We start from the raw sequence: 21,909 nt of genomic DNA on the forward strand, positions 1-21,909 counted from the left end.
TCACCCGGGAAGCCCACTCACACAGTTGGGCGCACCACGAGACCCGCCAACCAGCGACAGACCCAGCTTGGCTAATAACCAGCCAAAGGCGGAATCCCCAGCTTTTGCAACAAGTGACCAAGGTGGACTGTGCAAGATTTTCCCTCACCCCCTTGCGACTCGGTTGGCTAGTCTGAAAAGACAAAAGGGAACCATGGTCTCGAGTTCTGGCGCCGTTCGATCAATTCCAAACGTCTTCAGTTAGTTGGGCAGTTTTTTGCTCCGTCACCTCTCTGCAAACCGTCTACCAACATTCGCCCGTACACCCCGAACGTGCTTTGGTTCTAGCGTCGATCACTCCTGCACGGCCAGGGCAAGCCCAAGCCTGACGATAGTATTGTAGCTTACCGGGGACTGCCAAATCATCCACCGTTTTGTCGCACAGCACCAACCGGCTACCACCTACCTATATACTGTTGCTCTCCCGCTGGCCTCGACGTCGGTCCTACTTGCCGAAAATGCTATCCTACGACGCCGCAATTCCGATTGCTGCCACAGGGCAGGACGCTTCATCGCCTGCGCCGCTGACGACTTCATTACCGACCAGCATCGCCGCTTCCGCCAAGCAACCAAGCGCCGCTCAGATGAGTCCCATTGCTTCCCCCGCGACGAAGGACCAGGCGTCCCAGCATAATCATATCTGGCTTGTCACGGGGCCGGCTGGATGTGGCAAAACCACCGTTGCCGAACACATTGCAGAGACCAACGGCATGCCATACATCGAAGGCGATTCCGCAAGTCACATCGTGCTATAGTAACGTTGAGCAATCGGCTAACTGATATTTACAGTATCATACTGCTGCCAACGTGGAGAAGATGAGAACAGGCGTGCCACTTACAGACGCGGATAGATGGGACTGGCTCACACAGCTTCGTGATGAGTCGATGCGCCGACTCGCCGAGGGAGCGCATGGCGTCGTTGTGACATGTTCAGCACTGAAGCGCAAATACAGAGACGTCATCCGCGTCGCAGCGTACTACAACAGCAATATTTTGATTCATTTCATCTACTTGGATGCGCCAGAAGAAGTTCTCCTGCAACGAGTCTCTGCCCGTCAAGGTCACTACATGGGAGCCAACATGGTACAGAGCCAGTTTGACATCTTGGAGCGTCCAGCAGTCGACGAGACGGACGTCTTCAGCATCGACGTTAGCCGCTCTATCGGAGAGGTTAAGCAAGATGCTATCGCTCGAGTGCATGAGGTGATGAGCGCAGAGACTCGTTGAACATCCACCTTGCTGCCCCATCTCGGGCGCGGCCGATGCGGGGATTGAACAGTACATACTGTTACGCACCTTTGTTAAAATGAAATTTTTGAACTTATATGCGCGATCATCGGACTTGCATTGAAATAGGAAGAGGAGGACATAAGGAGATTCGGGGGAAGTATGTGGTGTAAGCAGAAGCGGGTTGCATACTTCTTGCTGTCACCATGTCTCACATCAATACGTTTAGGCTGCGCCTAGGCAGGTATTTTCTTTTTTTTTCTTTTTCTTTTTTTGCGCTCTCCTGTACAAAAAGCATGACTGCGGACTTGGCAGCAGAGCAGCAATTGACGATGTACTTTTGTTCTTTGTTTCTCCCTGGCTAGCCTTGCTCCTCTGTTGATATTTTTCATGCTTGATTTTTCTTTCGCTCTTGCTTACTTGGGAAGTAGGACGATGCTAGACAATGAATAGATAAGACGTGGGCGACCACGCATCTGATTTTTTTTGATGCGTTTGCTTACCAGAATCGGACGTGTCTAATCTACTCCGTACCTACCGCCTCACTTTTGTCGATGCTGGGGTAATGCCTTGTTTCTGTCACTTATACTATGCATGTACACTCACTTAGGGCCATGTTTTTGGTACCCGCTCGATGCGCAGGTGCATCTTCTCATCACATTGGACAGGGCGGGCTGGATGCAGTGTGATCAGTGGTAACCCCCCCTTGCCAGACTGGTCAATGCATGCACCTAGAACACGTACCGAAGCGCAAGGTGCAAGGCTCATCAAATGTTCCAGAGTACGACGTAACGATCAAACCTTCATAAGATCCCCGGCCTCTCATTATGCTTGAACTATTCTATGACGCTAGTTTAAGAAACAAATTCCGCACATATAGGAGATGACAAGAACACGTTGACATCCCACCGAACGATCTCTCTCTCGACTCCGGAACGGAGACTATCCGTCGTTTCCTACCCGCATCCCCCCTCCCCTGGCTTCACATCCCTGTACCGACAGATTGCATGCATGACGGACGGGCAGGTCTGGGGTCACACGGGTGGCGTCAGCTGCTGGGCAAGGGTTGTTATGACCCTCCCCACGAAATATCTTGTTATCCAGAACGGCGGGCGGCAGCCTCGTCTAACACGAAAATAAAAGAATCAATGAATGAAAATAAAAAGAAAAACCAGAATTCGTCACTCGCTCCTGGTTTGTGTTACATTTCTCTCTTTCCTCCGTGGGGTAGGCAGGCATTCCTCCTTTTCTAGACCGCAGGCGTGGGTAGCGTGAGCTCGTCCGTCTTCCAGTGTTGTGGTGCTTGCGTATCCTGGCAAGCCATGTCTGTGTAGCTAGATGCGTTGCAAAAGGAAAAGGAAGATAACAGACAGCTAGTATGAAATCAGGAATAATATTCGCTAGATGTGATCCCGTATGCGTTAAATTTTTTTTTTCAATTTGCTTTCTTTTGTCTTTGTCTTGCTGTTTCATTTTGTTGCTTTTACCGTAGGTGCATTACCATCACGTCCGGCTCCTCGACCACGCTGCGGACGACGTCAGCTGCGCGGGCCATGGTGGCGCCATCTACGACGCGATGGTCGGCACTCCAGCTGAAATTGCAAATCTGCTTCTTGACGATATTGTCATGCTCGTCAAAGGCCGGAACGGTGCGCATTCGGCCGATGCCGAGAATGGCAACCTCGCGCTCGACGATGACAGGGCTCAGGTAGGTGCCACCGATATTACCAATGTTAGAGACGGTGATAGTGCCGCCTGCCATGTCGGATGGTGCGAGCTTGCCCTGCTGGGCGAGTGCCTGCAGGCGGTTGAGCTCGGCGGCGATAGAGACGATGTTGAGCGCGCCGACGTTCTTGATGACGGGTACGACAAGACCCTGCGGAGCGTCCATGGCGACACCAATGTTGTGCTGAGAGCGCATGATGAGAGACGGCTTGCCATTGTTGGCATGGTCCAGCTCGACGCGTGCGTTGAGAATCGGGAACTTGTACAGCGCCAGCGATACGGCCTTGATGATGAAGGGTAGGTAGGACAGCTTGGCGAGCTCGCCGTCGTGTGGTGTCTTGGCAAGTACCTTGTTGAGCCGACCGCGGAGGCTGACAAGGTCTGAAAAGTCGACCTCGTCGGCGTAGAGAAAGTGCGGGATGGTGAGGGAGCGCGACATACTCTTGAACATCATTTGCTGCGTCTGCGTGAGCGGTTGTCTCGTCTCGATCTGGACGGACGTGTCGGTCGGCCCCGAAGCGGGGGCGGGAGCCGGACTGGTGGGTGTAGTATTTCTGCCCTGGATAAACTTGAGGATATCCTCCTTGGTGACGCGTCCGTCCTTGCCGGTACCGTCAATGTCATTGATATCCACGCCGCGTTCCTTGGAGAGGTGACGAACGGCCGGCGTCGAGATGGAGGCACCCTTGCCCTTTGGCTTTGGCGCGGCGGGGGATTCCGTAGGCGGAGAGACGGGTGCTGGGGTCGGAGACTGAGCTTCGGCCGGGGAGGGAGCGGCAGGGGCTTCCTCCTTGGCTGGCGGCAGCTCAGCGTCCGCGGCGCCGCCCTGGATGTCAATGTCGACAAAGGGCTTGCCGACCTTGGCCATTTCGCCGGCATCATAGTAGAGCTTCTTGACAGTACCTGTGAAGCGCGAGGTGATTTCTACCGAGGCCTTGTCGCTCTGGACCTCGCAGAGCGGAGAGAACTCCTCGACGCGTGCGCCGGGCTCGACGAACCACTGGATGACCTCACATTCGACGATGCCTGTTTGCAGGGCGGGGCGGTTTAGCAGGCTGACACCAGAGAATTGAGACAAGATAGAAAACAAACAAGGGAAAAAAGCATGGGCAAAATGAAGCGGAAGGGCATATAAACATACCTTCACCAATGTCCGCCAGTAGGACTGGCTTGATAGCGTAAAGGCGTCGGGACTCGGAGAACCATCTGGGGACCCCGGATTGTGATGTTTTGCCCATGGCGACGACGCGGCCGACGGCTTTGGAAGCACCCCATTGTGAGCGGAGGGCTCTCGATCCACGTTGGAGGAACATGGCTATCTTTTCCCTACGATATGATGCTTGACAAAAAAAAATCCGAGCGCGGAATCAGCGGTATTGGGAACAACGAGGAAGAGAGGAAAGCAAAGAACCCCGAACCAATGGCGGGCAAATGAATAGTTGTTCCACGGCTCAAGACAGGACGCATTCAGTCGGCATTGTTGGTGATGGGGAAGAGGGCCCCGCGAATAGCCGAGTCCGGGGCACCGACGCCAAGCTGCACCTGCCTTAGGCCGCAGCGGCACTGCGGCAGTGAGACCACCCGCTAACAAAGTTCGCTGCAGGGCAGATGGGTTAGGTACAACGGAGGAAAGTATGGGTCAGTTGATTGTACCGTTGGTTTATAATGATATTATCATAACTCAAACGTATGTTGGTGGCAAGACGCTGCTCCCTCGAGAACTGACGTCACGTAGTACGCTGCACCAGTAAGTCCACGCCTGTCAATCTAATCCACCACAAATACATCTGAGATGTAGATGGCTGCTGAAATTAATGAAGGAAGAGTCCCCAAGGACGAAACGGGTATGAAAAGTTCACCAACTTACATCGGTGTACATAAACAGTGTCAGGGCTGAATGGGAAAAGTCATGCTCAACGCGCGCCACAGCTGACAAGCGGAAAAGGCTTGCGTATCTACGGGGTAGTGCCAGAGGAAACGTTCATATCACTTGCCCTACAAAACCGGTGGAATCGAGTCATGTGGAAGCTTGTCTCATAGCTTGGTATGAATATTTTCACCAGAGTTTCCAGCATAATTGAGTACCTCAGTTTCTGGGGCTGCCTCTGCGGCCGTGCTCTAATCTCTTTGATCTTGAACTCCGAAGGTATTCCACCAAAATCGTTAACGACTTCTTACATCACAGGTGACTGGTTTAAGTGATATTCATTGGGCACTTCCACCTATGTAGCGTTCAACCGATGGAGTGGCTCTGCCCCCCCTCTCGCATAAGCCGATGCTGAAGAAGTATCGAGTTGTTGCCTCAGATAACAAACAGGTATATCACATCTCCCTTCCTGCAGATCTCGCCTCTAAATACTGCCAAAAACATGCAGGAAAGCCCCGCAAGATATCGCAAGGTATGCAAAAGGTCAATAATAAATGCCGAACTGGCCGAAGCCGCGTGTGGCCCGCTTCCTAGCTTGGTAGGTACCTTTTTAGGTAGCCGGCACACAGTCCCCCCCCCACAACTAAAAAGAAATCCGCTACGCAGGTCTGTAAGGAGAGCCTCCGCCATCATCACTCAATTCACGACTAAAGTCTCTCGCCCAGCACCATGTCATCACGGCGCATAGGCCTGGCCGCCAGCAGCCTCATGAGGCGCCTTCCGCAACGACCAGGCCGCGTTCCCTCGCCATGTGTGTGCTGCCTGTGGCACCGCAACTTCACAGCCGCGGCCACGCTTCGGGGGCCGCGCACCGAGAAGCCCGCCGCTGGCGCTTCCATGGATCCCCAGAGCGACATTACCGGCCCAGCTATTGAGGCGCCGCGCAGCTACGGCAAGCGCTTCGATGGCGTCTTCACGCCGAAGCCGCTGCCGCGGCCGATTGGCATGCCGCTGCCACCACGACCCGGCGAGAACACGGGCATCGACAGCCGCACCCGTGAACAGCGCAAAAAGGACTTTGCCGATTGGGACAAGCATCTGGCACGGCGAAAGGAGCTGTAAGAATCATGAATCTCAACAGAGCCATGCCAAATGCGATGCGAAGCTAACAGAGAGATCTAGCACGGCGCAGCTGTCACGACCGTATTTTCGCGACTGGAACAATCTCAAGTACCATGACGGCAAATCCTTCATCGCCCCGCCGCGGCTGTTCAAGGCCGAATTTTCCCTCTTCTTCCCCAACCTCTATGGCCAAACAATTCTCAAGGCCGACAAGGAACCCCGCGATACCACGCCTCTCCTGGCTGGCAAGGCCTCCATCGTGTCCATCTTCAGCAGCCAGTGGGCCGAAGCGCAGACCGACAGCTTCACGACGGCCAAGGCCAACCCGGAGTTGCAAAGCATCCTCAAGCAGCACGGCACTGGCGGCGACGGCCTCGCGCAGGTTGTCCGCGTCAACTACGAGGACAATGCGGGCAAGGCCTGGCTGATCAAGCTCTTCATGGGCTCGCTGCGCAAACGCTTCCCCGAACACGAGTGGGACAAGTACCTGCTCGTGCGCCGCGGCATCACCGACCACATTCGTGAGTGCATCGGCCTGCTCAACACAAAGGTCGGCTACACGTACCTCGTCGACCAGCACTGTCGCGTGCGCTGGGCGGCCAGCGGCAACAGTAGCGCGGAAGAGAGAGAGGGACTGAACCGCGGCCTTGCGAGGCTGGTGGAGGGTATCAAGGCGGAGGCCCTGCTGCCTTCGACGGCCCGCGAGCCAGTTCCTGGAAGAAAGGCCATGAAGGACCTCGCTGAGAAGCGGGCCGCTGACAAGGCAGAGGCAACGACATAACGGAGCATGTAAAATTCATTGTACATTATATTATAGATAACCTCCAGATAATAGCATATAGATGGAAACAATACGCTGATACCCCTTTTCGAAAACAATCATCCCAATAACGCCATCCCGTGCAATTTGTATAACATGATCCACTTACTCCGCGCTTCTGTCATAGGAAGAACCAGAAAAACACGAAGCAAAACGCAATGAAGCTGCCCATGATGATACCGTCGCGGCGCTTCTTCGCCGATATCCTGCCGATGAGAGTATTGATGCCGGGGACCTGGCTGGCAGCACCGGTGATGCGGCGCTGGATGCTGGCGAGCGTTTCGCGCTGCACGATGAAGCTGTCGTTGACGGCATAGGCCTGGCTGAGGACGCTGTCGGCCATGCCGTGGCTATTGTCGATGCGGCGGCGCTCGTCGAGCATGTACTCAGCCTCGGCGGCCGCGGGGTTGTTGGCGCGGTACTCGTCAATGTCAGAGCGCACGTTGGTAAGGAGGTTGGCGCGGTCGCGCGCCTGCTGCAGGTTGGACCGAAGCCGTGTCAGGTCCTTCTTGTGCGCCGCGAGCTTCTCCCGCAGCAGCGAGAGATTGTTCTGCTTAAGCGCTGACGAGGTGAGCGCCGCTTCGGAGTCGAGGAGGCGCGAGAGCTGGTTGATTGTTGATTCGCGCTGCGCGAAGGTCAGTCAGCTTCTATGCTCGTTCTCTCGGTGTGGCACGTCGCGGCTGCTCGAGTGCATGCATACCTTCTCTAGCAGCTCCTCAATCTTGGTTTCTGTGGTGCGCTCCTCTTGCGTCGGTTTAGGAGGGATGGACGCAGCTGCTGAGAATTGAGAATACGTGTGGAATAGGCTCTCAGTCTGGAAATAGCGGAATCGTCAGTGTCCCACTCGCCGCTCCGAGGTTGTCCTTCCTCACCTGCGTCTCTAGTGATCGGGCTTGCTGTCGCAGCTGGGCCCAGCCAGCATTTCCTGACGGTGTGGCCATGGTTTCTCTGACCCGGGAGTCTGTATCGTGTGTGGCTCTCTGTAAGCTGACAGCAGCAGATCAGAGAAGCAAGGCCGGACGTTGATGAGACCAGCAAGCTGGGAATGACGATGACCTAGGTATGGAACTGGGTCCACGTAGTCCATTCCCTGATGAACCGGCCGACAAGCAGTTGAACCCCATGCATCAGTCTAGCCGACTTCCAGAAAAACGCTAAGCTCTTTACGGCAGTTCAAGTGGCAGAACAAGATTCACCGCTCTGAGCCTCCTGCCTCACGTGATAGTCAGCACACAGTCCGCCATGGCCAATCAAAATTAGCCACCCACTCCGCACCAGACACCAGCCCATCACAAGACGCTGCGCCCAAACAGGCAAAACCCTAGGGCAACTTTTTCACCGTCTCGGCAAAAATTCTCAGAGTTTGTGGTGGACTGCCCTGCGCCATACGATCCCCGTCGCGCGAGAAGAGTGTGCTTGACCCTACTATTCCTCTTTTCTTTGCACTTCCAGTCGACACTACTTCGCACACCCCCATCGAAGCCTATATCCAAGATGGTGAGTAGCAAACACGTTCCTTCGATTATTTTTTGCACTCCATCATTCGACAATCGAGCGGCATTGTTTCTTCGCGTGGGATTTGCGGCCGGCGTGCCAGGATTGTTTCGTGGGCTTCCTCGAAGAGGGGATACACAAATCCGTGCACGCCGGACAGCACGACCACAATGGAAGGAAACATGACCGAAGCGGTCGCTTCCAACACCATGTCGACGGACACCTGCAAGGACTAGACGCACGAGGCTTTCTGTTGGCGTCATATTTGATGCGGACAGATGACGTTTGACGACATTGATACGACCCAAATCAACGTTGGATCCAACGATCGAAATGCGACATCGAAAACAGCCTCAGCCGGCCACGAATCGCTCCCCTCGTTGCAAGCCTCGGCGCCATTATCCTTCAGATCTGTCGAACCTCGTCACCACACATCGAGCATCGTCCGGTCACCATAAGTGCTGACCAATTCTCTAGTCGTCCGCCAAGGTTAAGACCGTCCAGCTCTGGGACAAGAGCAAGGATGACCTCATGAAGCAGCTCGGCGAGCTCAAGGCCGACCTTGGCCAGCTCCGCATCCAGAAGGTCGTCTCTTCCGGCTCCAAGCTCAACAAGATGTACGTTCTCTTCCGCCCGGGACTTTGCTCAACGCATCCTGCGTGAACGGCATTTGTTAACATGGAAAACTGCAGCCACGACCTCCGCAAGTCCATTGCTCGCGTCCTGACCGTCATCAACGCCAAGCAACGCAGCCAGCTCCGCCTCTTCTACAAGAACAAGAAGTACGCTCCCCTCGACCTCCGTCCCAAGCAGACCCGCGCCATCCGCCGTCGACTATCGCCCGAGGACAAGGCCCGCGTGCTGGAGAAGGCCAAGAAGCGCGAGACTCACTTCCCCCAGCGCAAGTTTGCCATCAAGGCTTAAGCAACTTGCGCCATGTTCAAAACAAAAATTTCTGTTTTTTTCACGGGGTGAACATGTGAGGACGAAAAAAAAAAGAAGCAACACAGCGTAATGAGTGTTGATGTGTTCCGGGAAATGTTTTTTTCCTTTTGGCGAAGGACATCTTTTTTTATATTTTTGAGAACGGGGAAACGGCGTGGCGTATCCTTTTGATCTTGTCTTTTTTTTATCAGAGATTCAAGAGCAAAAAGAGACATTTCGAACTTTCAGCATCGCATGGCTTTCTCGAGGTCCTTGAACAGGCATCTCGAAGAGTCTCCTTTGTATCTTGGAAGGCGGATGGAAGAGAAACTGGGGCCAGCAGAAATCTGGGACATCATGTATTTCTGTTTGGCCCTTGGGCTTGCTAGGCACAACAAGACAAGTGCACAAGTACAAAATAAAAGGAAAAAAAACGAGGTCATGATCCAACCTAACCATTGTATCCCCTGCTCACCGTTCTTTGAAATGTGAATTTCTCGTCTGTACCCGAGCCGACCGGATAACGCCGACAACCCATGCAAGTTGAACTTTGCAAGTATGCTGCCTTGCAATCCATGTGATGTGTCAAGTACGACCGAAGATGAAGGATCGGCAAGAATGCACGACCGCTGCCTCGTATCCAGAGGGTCTCTGAACTACCCCGGTTTCAACTGCCCGGGAGGCACTCCCGGTACGCCACCAATGTTGCTAACCACACTTCTCAAGCTGGTGCCTCGATCCGATGCGAAGCATTCTGCTTCATCAAGGGGGGATACTCGCGACATTTGTGTTGGTAATGCGGCGCAACGTTGATCGAGGCTACCCAATTACGACAACAACTCTGCTGACCATTGCCACCTACCCTGTATCTGGTGTGTAATTGCTACAAATTCCTATACCTTGACGCTAAGTGATACAATAGCGAGCATGACCTGGTGATTCGACCATAGATTTGTTCATATCACTGTAGAAAAACTGCACATGAAGAAAAGTATGAACTGAAATCAGCCTTCTTTGAGAAATGGTTCTTCACAGAGAGGTGCTGTTCAAGCCCGGCCGTCTCGAGATGCCAAGAGTGAGGCCCGTTCTCGGTTCACGTGCGCGACGACATGGAGTCGCTTGACTGATTACTGGTAGGATTATAGGCCCCAGAGTTTCCTCGTTTCTCATTTTCCCCTCATCTATCATGCTTTTCATATGCACTCGTGGCGCTAAATACCCTGAACATAAATACGGCAAATAAAATTGCCTTTGCAAAAAAAAAAAAAAAAAAACAAACGAACCAAAAAACACTGCGCCAGTAAATCTCGACTTCTCCTACAAACGCCAACCAATAGACGCAAGAAGCAAAATAGTGATTGAAAGTGTATCCATGCACATTTTTACCAGAAAAACACAAAAATCATGGCTGGCTCGCTCTAGGCGGCCTGCATCATGCCAGGGTGCTCAAAGTCGCCGAGGTCATCGCCAGAGATGATGGGGATGTTGGGCTTAGAAATTCTGCCCGTCTTGACGCGGCTGAGGATCTTGCTGACTTCTTCAGGCTTGTCCTTGTGATTTGTGCCCATGTGTCGGCGAAGCTGGTCTAGCCTGTGAAAGTCCTTGCCGCAGATTTCGCACACGTGCGAGCCACGAATGTTATGGATGCGACGGTGCTTGGAAAGATTGGAAGATTCACCAAACTTTTTGCCACAAATGTCACATTGCAAAGGCTTCGCACCAGTATGAGTACGCTCGTGCATTGTCAATGCACTTTGTTGCTTGAAAGACTGGTTGCAGCCCTCGAAAGAACAAACCCAGGGCTTCTCGCCAGTGTGGGTGCGCATGTGCTGCTCAAGAGATTGCTTGGCAGACAGAGACGCACCGCAGATATGGCATTGGACAGGTTTGTCTACGCCGAGTCAGCGGCTGCAGGGAGGAGTTGTGACGGTGTGGGTGGGGGTTGACTTACAGCCAGTGTGGACTTGCATGTGGCGCTCAAGCTTACTGCGTTGGCTAAATGTGGTGTGTCTTGTGCAGCCTTGCCATTGGCAATAGAACCCGGCGTGGTCCTTCTTAATCTGCTTCAGGTGGTCTGATTTGCAGTGGTCTTGCAGGGCCTTGTGGTTGCTGCATTTGTGGCCGCAGATTTTGTGACTACCCATACCATCAGGCATCAGCCAGCGGCAGATGTTTTGGTCTTCTGGCGAAACCGGGGGAGTGGCTTCAGCAGCAGAGCTCGTCACGTCGGCAAAGTAATTTGTACCTTCAATCGTGGACGGCGTGGGTAGGGAGGCTGGCGTAGGGGAAAGAGATGTGGCCAATGACAGGTTAGTTGAGGGAGACGTGGTGGAAGAGAAGTGGTAGTAAGGCTGGTGATCGTCAAGTATATGATGAGAGGTCGCGTTTTGTAGCGTCTTGTGGAAGTTGTTTCCATTGGCCATGAGAGCAGGGCGATGCTGCTGGAAGATATGCTGAGCAAAGTCATACGGATCTTGAATTTGGAACCCGCAAATTGCGTCGACACCATGCGGACTGATGCCGTCCGGGGTTGGGGTGTGCTTTGGCAGTGAGCACATTTGCATGAGAGAGCTGGGCTTGTCAGCTATACACGAGTGCATATGGCTATCTTGATGTGTCGGGTCGTGGTACTGCATAATGTGATTGGCGAGAATAAACTCGGGGGCAATGTCCCACATCTGACCAGAAAAGGCGGGAGTGCTGCCAAAGGAGTTGTCCAAAGAGAGGGAGGAACATGGAACAGTAGGCAGGTCCAGATAGCCAGCATCGGCAATGTTGGGAGTCGGAGGAACGGTGTGCGACGCACTAGAAATGGCAGCTGCGTTCATGTCCTTGCCGCCAAACGAGGTGAGGGCCGCAGCAGCGGCCGCCTCGTTGTCCGAGATGGGGCATGCGGATTGCGAGCAAGGCACAGACGGCGCTTTGCAGTCTTCATCGACACAAAGATCAGGAGGACCGCAAGCATCGTCGTCGCAACAGACGCCATGATCCTTGTCGTCACACTGGCTAGGACAGGTGCCGTCACAGTCCGAGTTGCAGGAGGCAGCACAGTCGTCGTCGTGGCAGACATCAAAGCCGGTGCAGGACTTGTTGTTCTGAAGCAAGCTTTGGGTAAAGATGGTATCCCATGGGGAGGGAAAAGGTTGCTGCGAATGATGTTGGTGCTGCTCGGAAGAGGAAGCGTTAGGAGCAAGTATCGGGTTGGAGATGCTATGTCTTTGGCGAGTGTGCGTCTGAGAGAGGCTGCGCTGACCCATGGTGGGGGCCTTGGAATTGGAGGCGTGGCTCTTTGCGGTGATGTTGCAGTGATTGAAACTGCTGTGGTCGAGGCAGGAGTCGTCGTGGAAGTTCGCAGTAAAGGAGTCCAGACCATGAGAGAGGGACATGTCAATGGGGAGGAGGTTGTCGAGGTTCAGCGCCATGGCAGCCATGTCATTGGATGGGGGACCACTGAAAGCCATGTGCGCCGTGTCGTCTTCCATGATGAGGTTGGATGGAGAGTCGAGGCGAAAAGCTTCAGGGCAAGGCCGAGGATGAGAGGGGCAGGCGATGCCCTTTGTCTGTTGGGTTGAGGCAGAAAATGGGTGAGGCTAGGAACGGGACGCCGCGGCAGCGTGAGAGAGGGGCAGAGAGACGGATATGATAGCAGCGGGCAACACTGTTTCAGCAAGCCGATAAGCGCAAGGCTTATGAACCGTAGTGAAGCGAATGCGCTGTCTGGTGCTAACGGCTGCTCATGGGGGAAGTTGCAGTGAGCGGCGCAGACTGAGAGAGAAGAGGCTGCGTGTATAGTAGAGATGCTGAGGCCAGGAAGGATGAGAAGAAGTTGAGAAGCAAGAGGAGAAGTTGGCGGCAGGTGCAAAAAAGAGTATGCAGGTGTAGCGTTTGTGCCTGGAGACGCAGCCAAGCGAATTACGTGCTCTCTGGCAGGCGACCAGGCATGGCGGCGGCGGCGAGAGCAGCGGGCGCTGGAAAGCGAGCGTAAAAGTGCTGGGCCAGAGGTCGCGAGTGGTGAGAACCCGGATGGACTGGAGGACCATGTTTCCAGGATACAGGTGGTACTCAGTAAATAGGCTAGGCAAGTACTGCTTAGCGTGGGAAAAGTAAGTAAAATGCGATGCAGAGAAGGGAAGGTACACCAGAAAGAGTGGGGCGCCCGTTCGACCAGTAGCCAGTAGCTACGCCATTATCAGTCAGGATGTCAGGCTCTGTAAGTAAGAATTGGCGTGAGAGTGTTTCTCAAGACCTGGCAGCTGGTACCTAGGTACTACTGGTACAAGGTATCAGCCTTCGGCTGCCACTTGTGTAAAATGACTTGTACAAAATCTGCGACTCGTGTTCTACCAGATAATCTCTGTCATTATTATCATCCTTCTCATCATGATTATTGATTTGTACTTGCCGACCTTTTCATCCACGTGCTCGCCCGCCCTTGGCGCAAATAAAAAAAAAAAACAAAAAAATAATTAATTGCCAAGCAGCTGGCACCTGCCCGCCCGGTCGCTATGCCGCCTCCCGCCTCCTCTCCGCCTCCCACTCGCTCGCTGCCCTCCTCCCCATGTTCCTCCCTCCGCCGGGTCTCCGTTCCGTACTCGGCGGCCGCCAGCCGTTTCCCCTCCTCCCAACGGACTCTTGCCGATCTACGCTCCGGCACCCCAAGACAAAAAGTCGCACGCATCTCTATCCATCCCTCTCGAAAACAAATCGCCACTCCATACTTACTCCGTACTCCGTACTCTGTTCAATATTACCTTCTTTCAGTCTACTCAGTATTTTATCTCCAAACCCTACATCACACGATGGGCCGACATTAATGGCAGTATTCGCGGCCCTCCATCTGCCTACCCACTTAGCATGCCACGCCGAGACCTCGTAAGTACAGCTGTGCCCCGCCGCTATACTTGCGCGTACCCGCTACCTCCAATAGTAATTCCAAGTACCTTGCACGCAAGCAGGGGTACACCCAGTTATCGGTCGGATGGTGTTGGCGGAAAGAAAACATCTACTTGCCGAATACGCAGGAAATGTCACGACGCGTTTCTGGCTGTTGGTCCCAAGCTGGCGTTTGATACCCTTAAAGAAAAAAACTGTGCACCCTCTCGAATTCGCACTGTCCAGACGCTGATCGGTTCCCTTATCCGTCGCCCTGCCGCTACAAGCCCAAGGAGGGGTCTTCCCCGCGTCATTGGCTCGTCACTCATTGGCTCGTCACTCGCATTCTCGATTCGCCTGGCTGCACACCGTCCTGTCCAAATCGGCTCATCCAGTGCAAGAGAAAGCTTACAAACCTACCCCTCACCGGCTGTCCTTTGTAGCCATCACCTGTTCGCTTCGATTTCCCCCTCCTTGATCGATTACCGATTTCTAGGGCTTGCCTGAGGGCGTCGACCCCGTGCCTCGACCTGCCCCAGGCTTTGACAAGTCTGCTATATATATCCCCCAGAGACCCCCCTCTTCATGTTTGCAACCTTCCCGATCTGTACTCTGTCTGAATTATCTCGCAGTCATCAACGATACAAATAGTGATCGCGTACCATCTATAGCATACCTCATTATCACCAGAAACACTTCACAATGAGTTCCCCATCTCAGCCTCAGGACATTCCTCCCACGGCTGAACAACCTCGCCGCCGAGTATGTTGCCAATGAAATTGTGCATGGTGTCGTGAAGTTTCTGACGCGCATCGGTAGAGCTCCGGCTGGATGCCTGCTTACGAAGGTCTTACCCGCAATCGCAGCGAGGCTCAAGCGGCTGCCCGTCGCCAGAGCATGTCTGATCAACAGACCAAGCTCGGCATCTTCGGCAACTTCTTCCACAAGTAAGGACTACCTGAGCCTACTCTTAACTTGAAGGCCCTCGTTAACACAAAGCAGCAATTTTGGCCGAAATGCCAAGTAAGACTGTCGCCTGTCACGACATCACCAAAGAAAGTAAAAACAAAAAGACGAAAACAAATCCCGATAACAAACAATGTCGTCGTGTATTCTACCATGTTTCAATAGTGTCTCAATATTTCACGTATTAGTGTATTTAGTAATCGGTTAAAACCTCATTGCTTTGCTTTCTTGATTCCTTGACCGTCTACTTTTCCCGAAGTGTCTGAGCTATCGAGACGAATGAGGCTCTCGCGGGACCTTTTACATAGTCTGTGCATATGAGTTTTACTTCAAATTTTATTTTTTTACCGACTTGGAATGACATCATGCTGGATCAGACATGACAGAGACTCGAGATACACATATCGGCCGGAAGCTCAGCAGGGTGGCTTGTGGTAGATGAATCCCATGCTTTGGAGTCATCGCATACACTTGTACGGTACGTCGAGAGACTTGGACTTGTGCGCAGACTCATTGATGGAATATTGTCAGGTGCGATATGAATTTTGATTTGCCAAGCCGAGCTACTTTCTGCATCACGTATCAGCATTACACTGCTCCCTGCCAAATGATTATAAGAGTAATGTTCGCTATTGTTTGTCGTGCTATCAGTACCCTCTCTCTTGCTCACAACAGATCGCTCCACCATTGTTCAGGGTTCCATCTGATCGTGCGCACGGTTCGTTCTGTTTCCCGTCACGTCTTCGCAACTGCGAGAAACAAGATTAAGAGCTTGTAGGAGGTATGATTTTTTTTCCAGGTATCGATTTTAGGCTCACACTGAGGTGGCAGTGCTACCGCTCTGCCAAAACATAAAACTTCTGGCTGTGTGCATCATGCGCGTATTTCGGCATGATGAGCCGCCCGGCTTCGAGATAGAAATGTACCAATTAGCGGCGTAGAGTTTCGTTTTAAGCGAAATTGCTGTCAGTCCATTGATATCCTTTTCTGATTCACCTACCATGCCAGAGATGTATACTCCGTATTCCGTACTGGTACACCGTCATACACTACTGTGTGCCATCTCTAGGTGGGGCCAGTACTTCAGCCGTCGTGCCTGATTTGGTCAAAATTTCCAACCACCACCTCCAGTCTTTGTCTTGCCGTCGCTTTCCCAGCACTCGCATTATACAAGTATCGCTTCAAAGCGCGTCGCTCACCCACAGGCCGCTTGGTATTGCCTTCGAAACTAGGACGGCTTGCTCACCCTTTCGTGAACTCAGGAGATACAAGGGCCGCTGTTTCGACAGAGCGCCGACAGAAATTCCCAGGAGTACGCACCGCGGCACAAGCGTTTCGCAGTCCTCAACATAGATCATTTCACCAACACAGGTTTCTTTCTAGTGTCTCGCTGAGCCACCGCGAGAGCAACCGTCCACATACAAGATGGCTCGGCCAAGAGACTCACGCTCACCAAGCTTAGCGGGTAACCACGGTGGTCGCCGCCACCGTGACGACAGGCGACCGCGCGATCGTCGCGACGACAGAGGCTATCGCAGGCGCTCCCGATCGCGCACACCCGAGGTACGCCAGCGCTATTCGCCCGGTCAACTGCGCAGCAGGCATTTTAACGAAGAACCCCCCCAGCAACGATATCGCGACAGAGACGGCGGCCGTGATCGCGACAACCACCGCCGACGAGATCGCTCCCGCTCTCTAGACAGAGATCATGATCGCTACCGCGGTGGCCGTGACAGGCGCCGCTCGCGGGACCGTTACGACGACAGAGCCCGATCACCCGATGGCCGGCGCAATAGGAGCCGCGAAGGCGATAGAAGGCGAGATGACTCGCGTGGCAGAGACTCCCGAGGGGCTGACGCTCGCAGCAACCGCAGTGACAGTCGAGGCAGAAATACGCCGCGTACGGATAGCGGACGAAATCAGGATGAGCCTTCTAAACAGGCCAACGCCGCCTCAGCTCAGACTGATGCCGACAAGAAAAAAGCCGAACGCCTAGCGAAGCTCGAGGCATGGAAAAAGAAGAAGGAGTTGGAGGCACAGAAGCAGAAAGAGGTCAATCCGAGCCAAACTCGCAATTTACTGGCAGAAATGGACAGAAAGGCCAGCGGCGTCCCGTCCGGCGCTGCTTCGCCAGGCCTTTCATCTGGCACCTCTCCTACGCCTGGTCCGGACTCTGGGAATGCGTCTCCCGTGCGACCTTATGCTGGCAAGTTCGATCCTAAAAGCATTGCTAAAAAGTCAGCTGCGAGAACACACGACTCGACAAAGGCGATCCTTGGCTCCATCAACGCCGAGCAAGGCAAGCTGTCTGTGCCAGTCAAGCAATCTGCAGCGTCTGCGCTGCCGGCTAACCGCGCCAAGACAAGCGCTTTCGGGTTCGGCAAGTCCCAAGGCGATGAAAAGCTTCCCAGCAAGCGAAAACTTGATCTAGACGAAGAAGAGACTACCAAACGCAAGCTGACAAAGCTGCCTAACCTGCCTATTGAGGCAGATGACACGCCCTATGTGGACCAAGACGATGGTGACGACGATGCTGGTGATGAATTCGCCGAGAATGAGGAGGAGGCTGCCGCTGCGGCCCGTGCCGCGCACGAGAGACGCCTGCAAGCCGAGGAAGAGGCTACAAAGGAAGCAGACGGCGACCGAGTGATGACAGACGATGCCCCAACTAGGAATGGCACTGCTGCCGCCGTGGAGGAGGAGAAAATGGAGGTTGAGGAAGTGGAAGAGGAGGAAGATGTCGATCCGCTGGATGCTTTCATGGACGACTTGCAGCAAAAAGAGGTCAAACGCCCGCCCGGGAAAAAGGCATCTACAACTAAGAAGCTGCCAGAGCCCGAAGCATACTTTAGTGATGACGACTATGGATACGAGGTTGATAATGATGCAGCCGATGCCAGTACCGTACTGGCCATGGCCAACAAGCGTAAGAAGAAAGACATCCCCACAGTCGACTACAGCAAAATCGATATTGAGCCTATCCGCAAGAATTTCTGGGTGGAGCCCGTTGAGCTCGCTGAGCTCAACGAGACCGAAGTGGCAGAACTTCGAGCCGAACTTGACGGCATCAAAGTCAATGGCAAGGACGTCCCAAAGCCTGTACAAAAATGGGCGCAATGCGGTCTCACTCGACAGACGCTGGACGTGATTGGTAACATGGGGTTCGAGAAGCCGACGTCGATCCAAATGCAGGCGATTCCCGCCCTGATGTCGGGTCGCGATGTTATTGGCGTCGCCAAAACTGGTTCCGGGAAAACCATGGCCTTTTTGCTACCCATGTTCCGTCATATTAAAGATCAACCCCCACTCAAGGATTCAGAAGGTCCTGTAGGGTTGATCATGTCCCCCACGCGTGAATTGGCCACGCAAATTCACCGTGATTGCAAGCCTTTCCTCAAGATGATGGGCATGCGTGCGGTCTGCGCCTACGGTGGCGCTCCAATCCGCGACCAGATCGCTGAATTGAAGCGTGGTGCCGAGATTATCGTCTGTACACCTGGCCGTATGATTGATCTGCTCGCTGCCAATCAAGGCCGCGTGACCAACTTGCGACGAGTCACTTATGTTGTTCTGGACGAAGCTGACCGTATGTTTGACATGGGGTTCGAGCCACAGGTCATGAAGATCTTTGCCAACATGCGTCCTGATAAGCAGACGATTCTCTTCTCCGCCACGATGCCGCGCATCATTGATTCGCTTACCAAGAAGGTGCTGAAGAGCCCTGTGGAGATTACTGTCGGCGGGCGTAGTGTTGTGGCCAAGGAAATTGAGCAGATTGTCGAGGTTCGCGATGAAAACACAAAGTTCCATCGGGTGCTCGAACTGCTCGGTGAACTGTACGATCGCGATGAAGATGCACGCTCTTTGATATTCGTTGAGCGTCAAGAAAAGGCTGACGATTTGCTCAAGGAGCTCATGGTCAAGGGCTATCCTTGCATGTCTATCCACGGTGGCAAGGACCAGATAGACCGCGACTCTACCATTTCCGACTTTAAAAAGGGCGTGGTTCCCATTCTCATCGCGACGTCTGTTGCTGCTCGAGGGTTAGACGTTAAGCAACTCAAACTCGTCATCAACTATGACGCGCCGAACCATTTGGAAGACTATGTCCATCGCGCTGGCCGCACAGGCCGTGCTGGAAACACTGGTGTTGCCGTGACGTTCATCACACCGGAGCAGGAGAACTGCGCGCCAGGCATTGCCAAGGCCCTGGAGCAGAGCGAGCAGCCTGTTCCCGAGCGCCTCAATGAGATGCGCAAAGCTCACCGCGAAAAGGTCAAGTCCGGCAAAGCCAAGGACACCTCAGGCTTTGGCGGCAAGGGTCTCGATCGTCTTGACCAGGAGCGTGAAGCAGCACGCATGCGCGAGCGCAAGACCCACAAGGCTGATGGCGATGATGAGGAAGACAAGAAGGAGGACAAGAAGGAGGATGACGACACGAAACACGAGCGCGCTCTCGACGCCATCAAGGCGGCCGCGTCTGGAATACAGTCCCGTGACTCCAGCAAAACCGACGCCGCGGCCAACGAGCCCGTTATCAAGACGTCTGGCGTCGTGGCCAGCAATCCCGGTGGCGCCGGCGCCTCCAAGGGCGGCAGCGCCGGCAACAACCCGCTCGACAAGGTCAGCTCGGCCGTCAGTGCCATCAACAGTCGTCTCGGCAAGGCCGGCCAGCTCCGTTCCGGCCAGCCCATCGACAACAAGGGCCCCGACGCGGGCGCGTTCCACGCGACGCTCGAGATCAACGACTTCCCGCAAAAGGCGCGCTGGGCCGTCACCAATCGCACCAACGTGGCCAAGATTCTCGAGGCCACGGGCACGTCCATCACGACCAAGGGCAACTTCTATCCGGCGGGCAAGGAGGTGCCGGAAGGTGCGGAGCCGAAGCTCTACATCCTCATCGAAGGCGATACAGAGCTGGTGGTGGGCTCGGCGCTGAATGAGCTGACGAGGCTGCTGAAGGAGGGAACAATTGCAGCAGCGGATGCGGATAGCAGAGCGCCTGCGAGCGGTCGTTATACCATTACGTGAGATGCCGTGCTCTTCTGGCTTACTTGGCGTCTTATCTGGCCCGTAACAACGAGCTGGGCGAGAGTATTCGTTTGAAGATGGACGATTGAATTGTAAACAAGCTGTAATCTATGGAATGGAGGTACTTGGATTTTTCTATGTTGTGGGTAGGCCTGCGCAGAGAAGAGCAGTTTTAGAGAAATGAAATTGCTAAGGAGTCATGATATCTGATACATTGCTTTGACCATGAGCACAGGGTAGAGACTGGGTATCGAACTCGTCGACGGCCCAAACCTGAAGCTTGGGGTATGGATATTTGTAAGAGTGACACGCAAGTATACGGGAATAGGATAATGAGCGACCGGAGCCGTACGCCGCCTCCCAGCAGCATGGCAGTGAAGTCCAGTCGAGAAAAGCCCAGACTATGCCTTTATAGCTCCACGATGCGCCTTCATCAGCTAATCTGTCCCTGGACTTGCCTGTCATTTGCCTCAATCTCTTGCCGGCGTTTATCTTGCGCCTCCCGTTCCTTGGCGGTCAGCACCCGGGCGCCGCCCAATTTCTTCTTTTTCAGGGCCTCCTGCTTCTTCCTCTCATCCTCCATGGCCTGGTTCTCTCTCAAACGTCAGCATCGTGACCCATCTTGGCCGGCGGCCCCTCCCGGTACAACGAGCGCCCACCATCCATCCCCTTCTGCCGACATGGGCCAGAAGAAAGATGATGGTGTGAAGAAAAAAAACAAGGGGTAGTGCGGCACTTACACTCCATCGTTCCTTGGCCGCTTGTGACGCCGGTGCGGCGTTGTTGCCTGCGCCGCCGCCGCCGCCGCCGCTGCTGGCGCTGCCGCCGACCACGCGGGCCTCACTGTGGTACGTCTGCTTCGTCCTGGCTTTGTTGGGGACCGACGACTTGTGCGGCGTCGGCGGTGCGGAGCCGAGGGGGCGACCGGGACCCAGCCTGTCCTCGGGCTCTTGCTTGCCGCAAATGTTGCCCATGACGCGAGGGGCTGTTTTCTGAAATGCGATGGGAGGGAGGCAGGCAGGCGCTTTTGTCGGATGCTGGGCCTTGAATAGGTTTGATGTGGGGTGGTAACTATGTGGCAGAGAGAGAGCACGTTTGCGCCGCCTGCGGGCTGTGCTAGTGTTGTCGTCACCTGTCCATGCCAAGGCGAAGAGGGCGGCATGCCAGCAATCCATGCCAGCAACTCCTGCAGAACTGGCCATCAGCTACTTCATGGTCTGTAGCTACCCATTGATATCCTAATCCATCGCTGATTCTAGTATGATCAATCAAAACTCGCTAGCATAGGGTGTTCAGCAGATCTTTGTTGTGATGAGGGCGGTGCTAAAGTAAGTTGTGCTGACTAGTACTTGTTCTCGCTGGCGTTCATCAAGCAACTCTGGTAGGGGCCAATTCTTACTAAAACAATAAAATTTCTCCGGACCTTTAATTTGATTGATTGCTTTCGAAAGTAGCCTTTTTCGTATTGTTTTGGCTCTCAAAGCCGCGCAAGTTCCGCCAGCCATCTCCGAGGGACTGGCCTCACTTATACGCTCAATTCAGCATTAGACGTAAGTTGAAGAAACAAAAAAAAAATAAATCATTAGGTGTTCAATAATCCTCTAATTAGAGTGATATCAGACAACAGTAAATGCTAGTTAGGATGGAGCTTTCACGGTGCTACTGGTAGCTGAATCCAGAGATGGACAACCAGGTTTTGCCAAACCCCGCGGAACCATGATCCAGGCTGCCTCAGCGGGCTGATCCTGTCGCGTTACTGATCCATGGCAAAAGGCGGGTACCACGCCAGTCGATGATCTATTCGGCATGATATCGTTCAACA

General features: G+C 53.8%; 9 protein-coding genes across 9 annotated transcripts; 5 read left to right on the forward strand and 4 right to left on the reverse strand.

Moving 5' to 3' along the window:
* Positions 1 to 497: 497 nt before the first annotated feature.
* On the forward strand, positions 498 to 1,266 carry V2A60_000527 (gluconokinase; the record flags this gene model as incomplete). The annotated part of the gene is made up of 2 exons (XM_083251896.1): positions 498 to 773; positions 829 to 1,266. 2 exons carry the CDS (start codon positions 498 to 500, stop codon positions 1,264 to 1,266), a joined length of 714 nt encoding a protein of 237 aa, XP_083108022.1.
* Positions 1,267 to 2,749: 1,483 nt separating this feature from the next.
* On the reverse strand, positions 2,750 to 4,304 carry V2A60_000528 (2-oxoacid dehydrogenases acyltransferase-domain-containing protein; the record flags this gene model as incomplete). Its single annotated transcript, XM_083251897.1, has 2 exons — positions 2,750 to 4,017; positions 4,133 to 4,304. 2 exons carry the CDS (start codon positions 4,302 to 4,304, stop codon positions 2,750 to 2,752), a joined length of 1,440 nt encoding a protein of 479 aa, XP_083108023.1.
* Positions 4,305 to 5,587: 1,283 nt separating this feature from the next.
* Positions 5,588 to 6,761, forward strand: V2A60_000529 (ATP10 protein-domain-containing protein; the record flags this gene model as incomplete). The annotated part of the gene is made up of 2 exons (XM_083251898.1): positions 5,588 to 5,976; positions 6,041 to 6,761. 2 exons carry the CDS (start codon positions 5,588 to 5,590, stop codon positions 6,759 to 6,761), a joined length of 1,110 nt encoding a protein of 369 aa, XP_083108024.1.
* A 160-nt stretch (positions 6,762 to 6,921) lies between these two features.
* On the reverse strand, positions 6,922 to 7,741 carry V2A60_000530 (vesicle transport V-SNARE protein; the record flags this gene model as incomplete). The annotated part of the gene is made up of 3 exons (XM_083251899.1): positions 6,922 to 7,425; positions 7,501 to 7,614; positions 7,673 to 7,741. 3 exons carry the CDS (start codon positions 7,739 to 7,741, stop codon positions 6,922 to 6,924), a joined length of 687 nt encoding a protein of 228 aa, XP_083108025.1.
* An 831-nt stretch (positions 7,742 to 8,572) lies between these two features.
* Positions 8,573 to 9,218, forward strand: V2A60_000531 (60S ribosomal protein uL29; the record flags this gene model as incomplete). Its single annotated transcript, XM_083251900.1, has 3 exons — positions 8,573 to 8,707; positions 8,772 to 8,911; positions 8,987 to 9,218. 3 exons carry the CDS (start codon positions 8,573 to 8,575, stop codon positions 9,216 to 9,218), a joined length of 507 nt encoding a protein of 168 aa, XP_083108026.1.
* A 1,418-nt stretch (positions 9,219 to 10,636) lies between these two features.
* On the reverse strand, positions 10,637 to 12,700 carry V2A60_000532 (uncharacterized protein; the record flags this gene model as incomplete). Its single annotated transcript, XM_083251901.1, has 2 exons — positions 10,637 to 11,109; positions 11,170 to 12,700. The coding sequence occupies 2 exons, from the start codon at positions 12,698 to 12,700 to the stop codon at positions 10,637 to 10,639; spliced, it is 2,004 nt and encodes a 667-aa protein (XP_083108027.1).
* A 2,092-nt stretch (positions 12,701 to 14,792) lies between these two features.
* V2A60_000533 (uncharacterized protein) lies at positions 14,793 to 15,041 on the forward strand (the record flags this gene model as incomplete). The annotated part of the gene is made up of 2 exons (XM_083251902.1): positions 14,793 to 14,852; positions 14,910 to 15,041. 2 exons carry the CDS (start codon positions 14,793 to 14,795, stop codon positions 15,039 to 15,041), a joined length of 192 nt encoding a protein of 63 aa, XP_083108028.1.
* A 1,440-nt stretch (positions 15,042 to 16,481) lies between these two features.
* V2A60_000534 (uncharacterized protein) lies at positions 16,482 to 20,087 on the forward strand (the record flags this gene model as incomplete). Its single annotated transcript, XM_083251903.1, has 1 exon — positions 16,482 to 20,087. The coding sequence occupies one exon, from the start codon at positions 16,482 to 16,484 to the stop codon at positions 20,085 to 20,087; it is 3,606 nt and encodes a 1,201-aa protein (XP_083108029.1).
* A 433-nt stretch (positions 20,088 to 20,520) lies between these two features.
* Positions 20,521 to 21,061, reverse strand: V2A60_000535 (uncharacterized protein; the record flags this gene model as incomplete). The annotated part of the gene is made up of 2 exons (XM_083251904.1): positions 20,521 to 20,679; positions 20,828 to 21,061. 2 exons carry the CDS (start codon positions 21,059 to 21,061, stop codon positions 20,521 to 20,523), a joined length of 393 nt encoding a protein of 130 aa, XP_083108030.1.
* Positions 21,062 to 21,909: the final 848 nt, after the last annotated feature.

Source organism: Cordyceps javanica, chromosome 1 (genome assembly GCF_051103115.1).
Source record: "Cordyceps javanica chromosome 1, complete sequence".
In the NCBI taxonomy this organism is placed as follows: domain Eukaryota; kingdom Fungi; phylum Ascomycota; class Sordariomycetes; order Hypocreales; family Cordycipitaceae; genus Cordyceps; species Cordyceps javanica.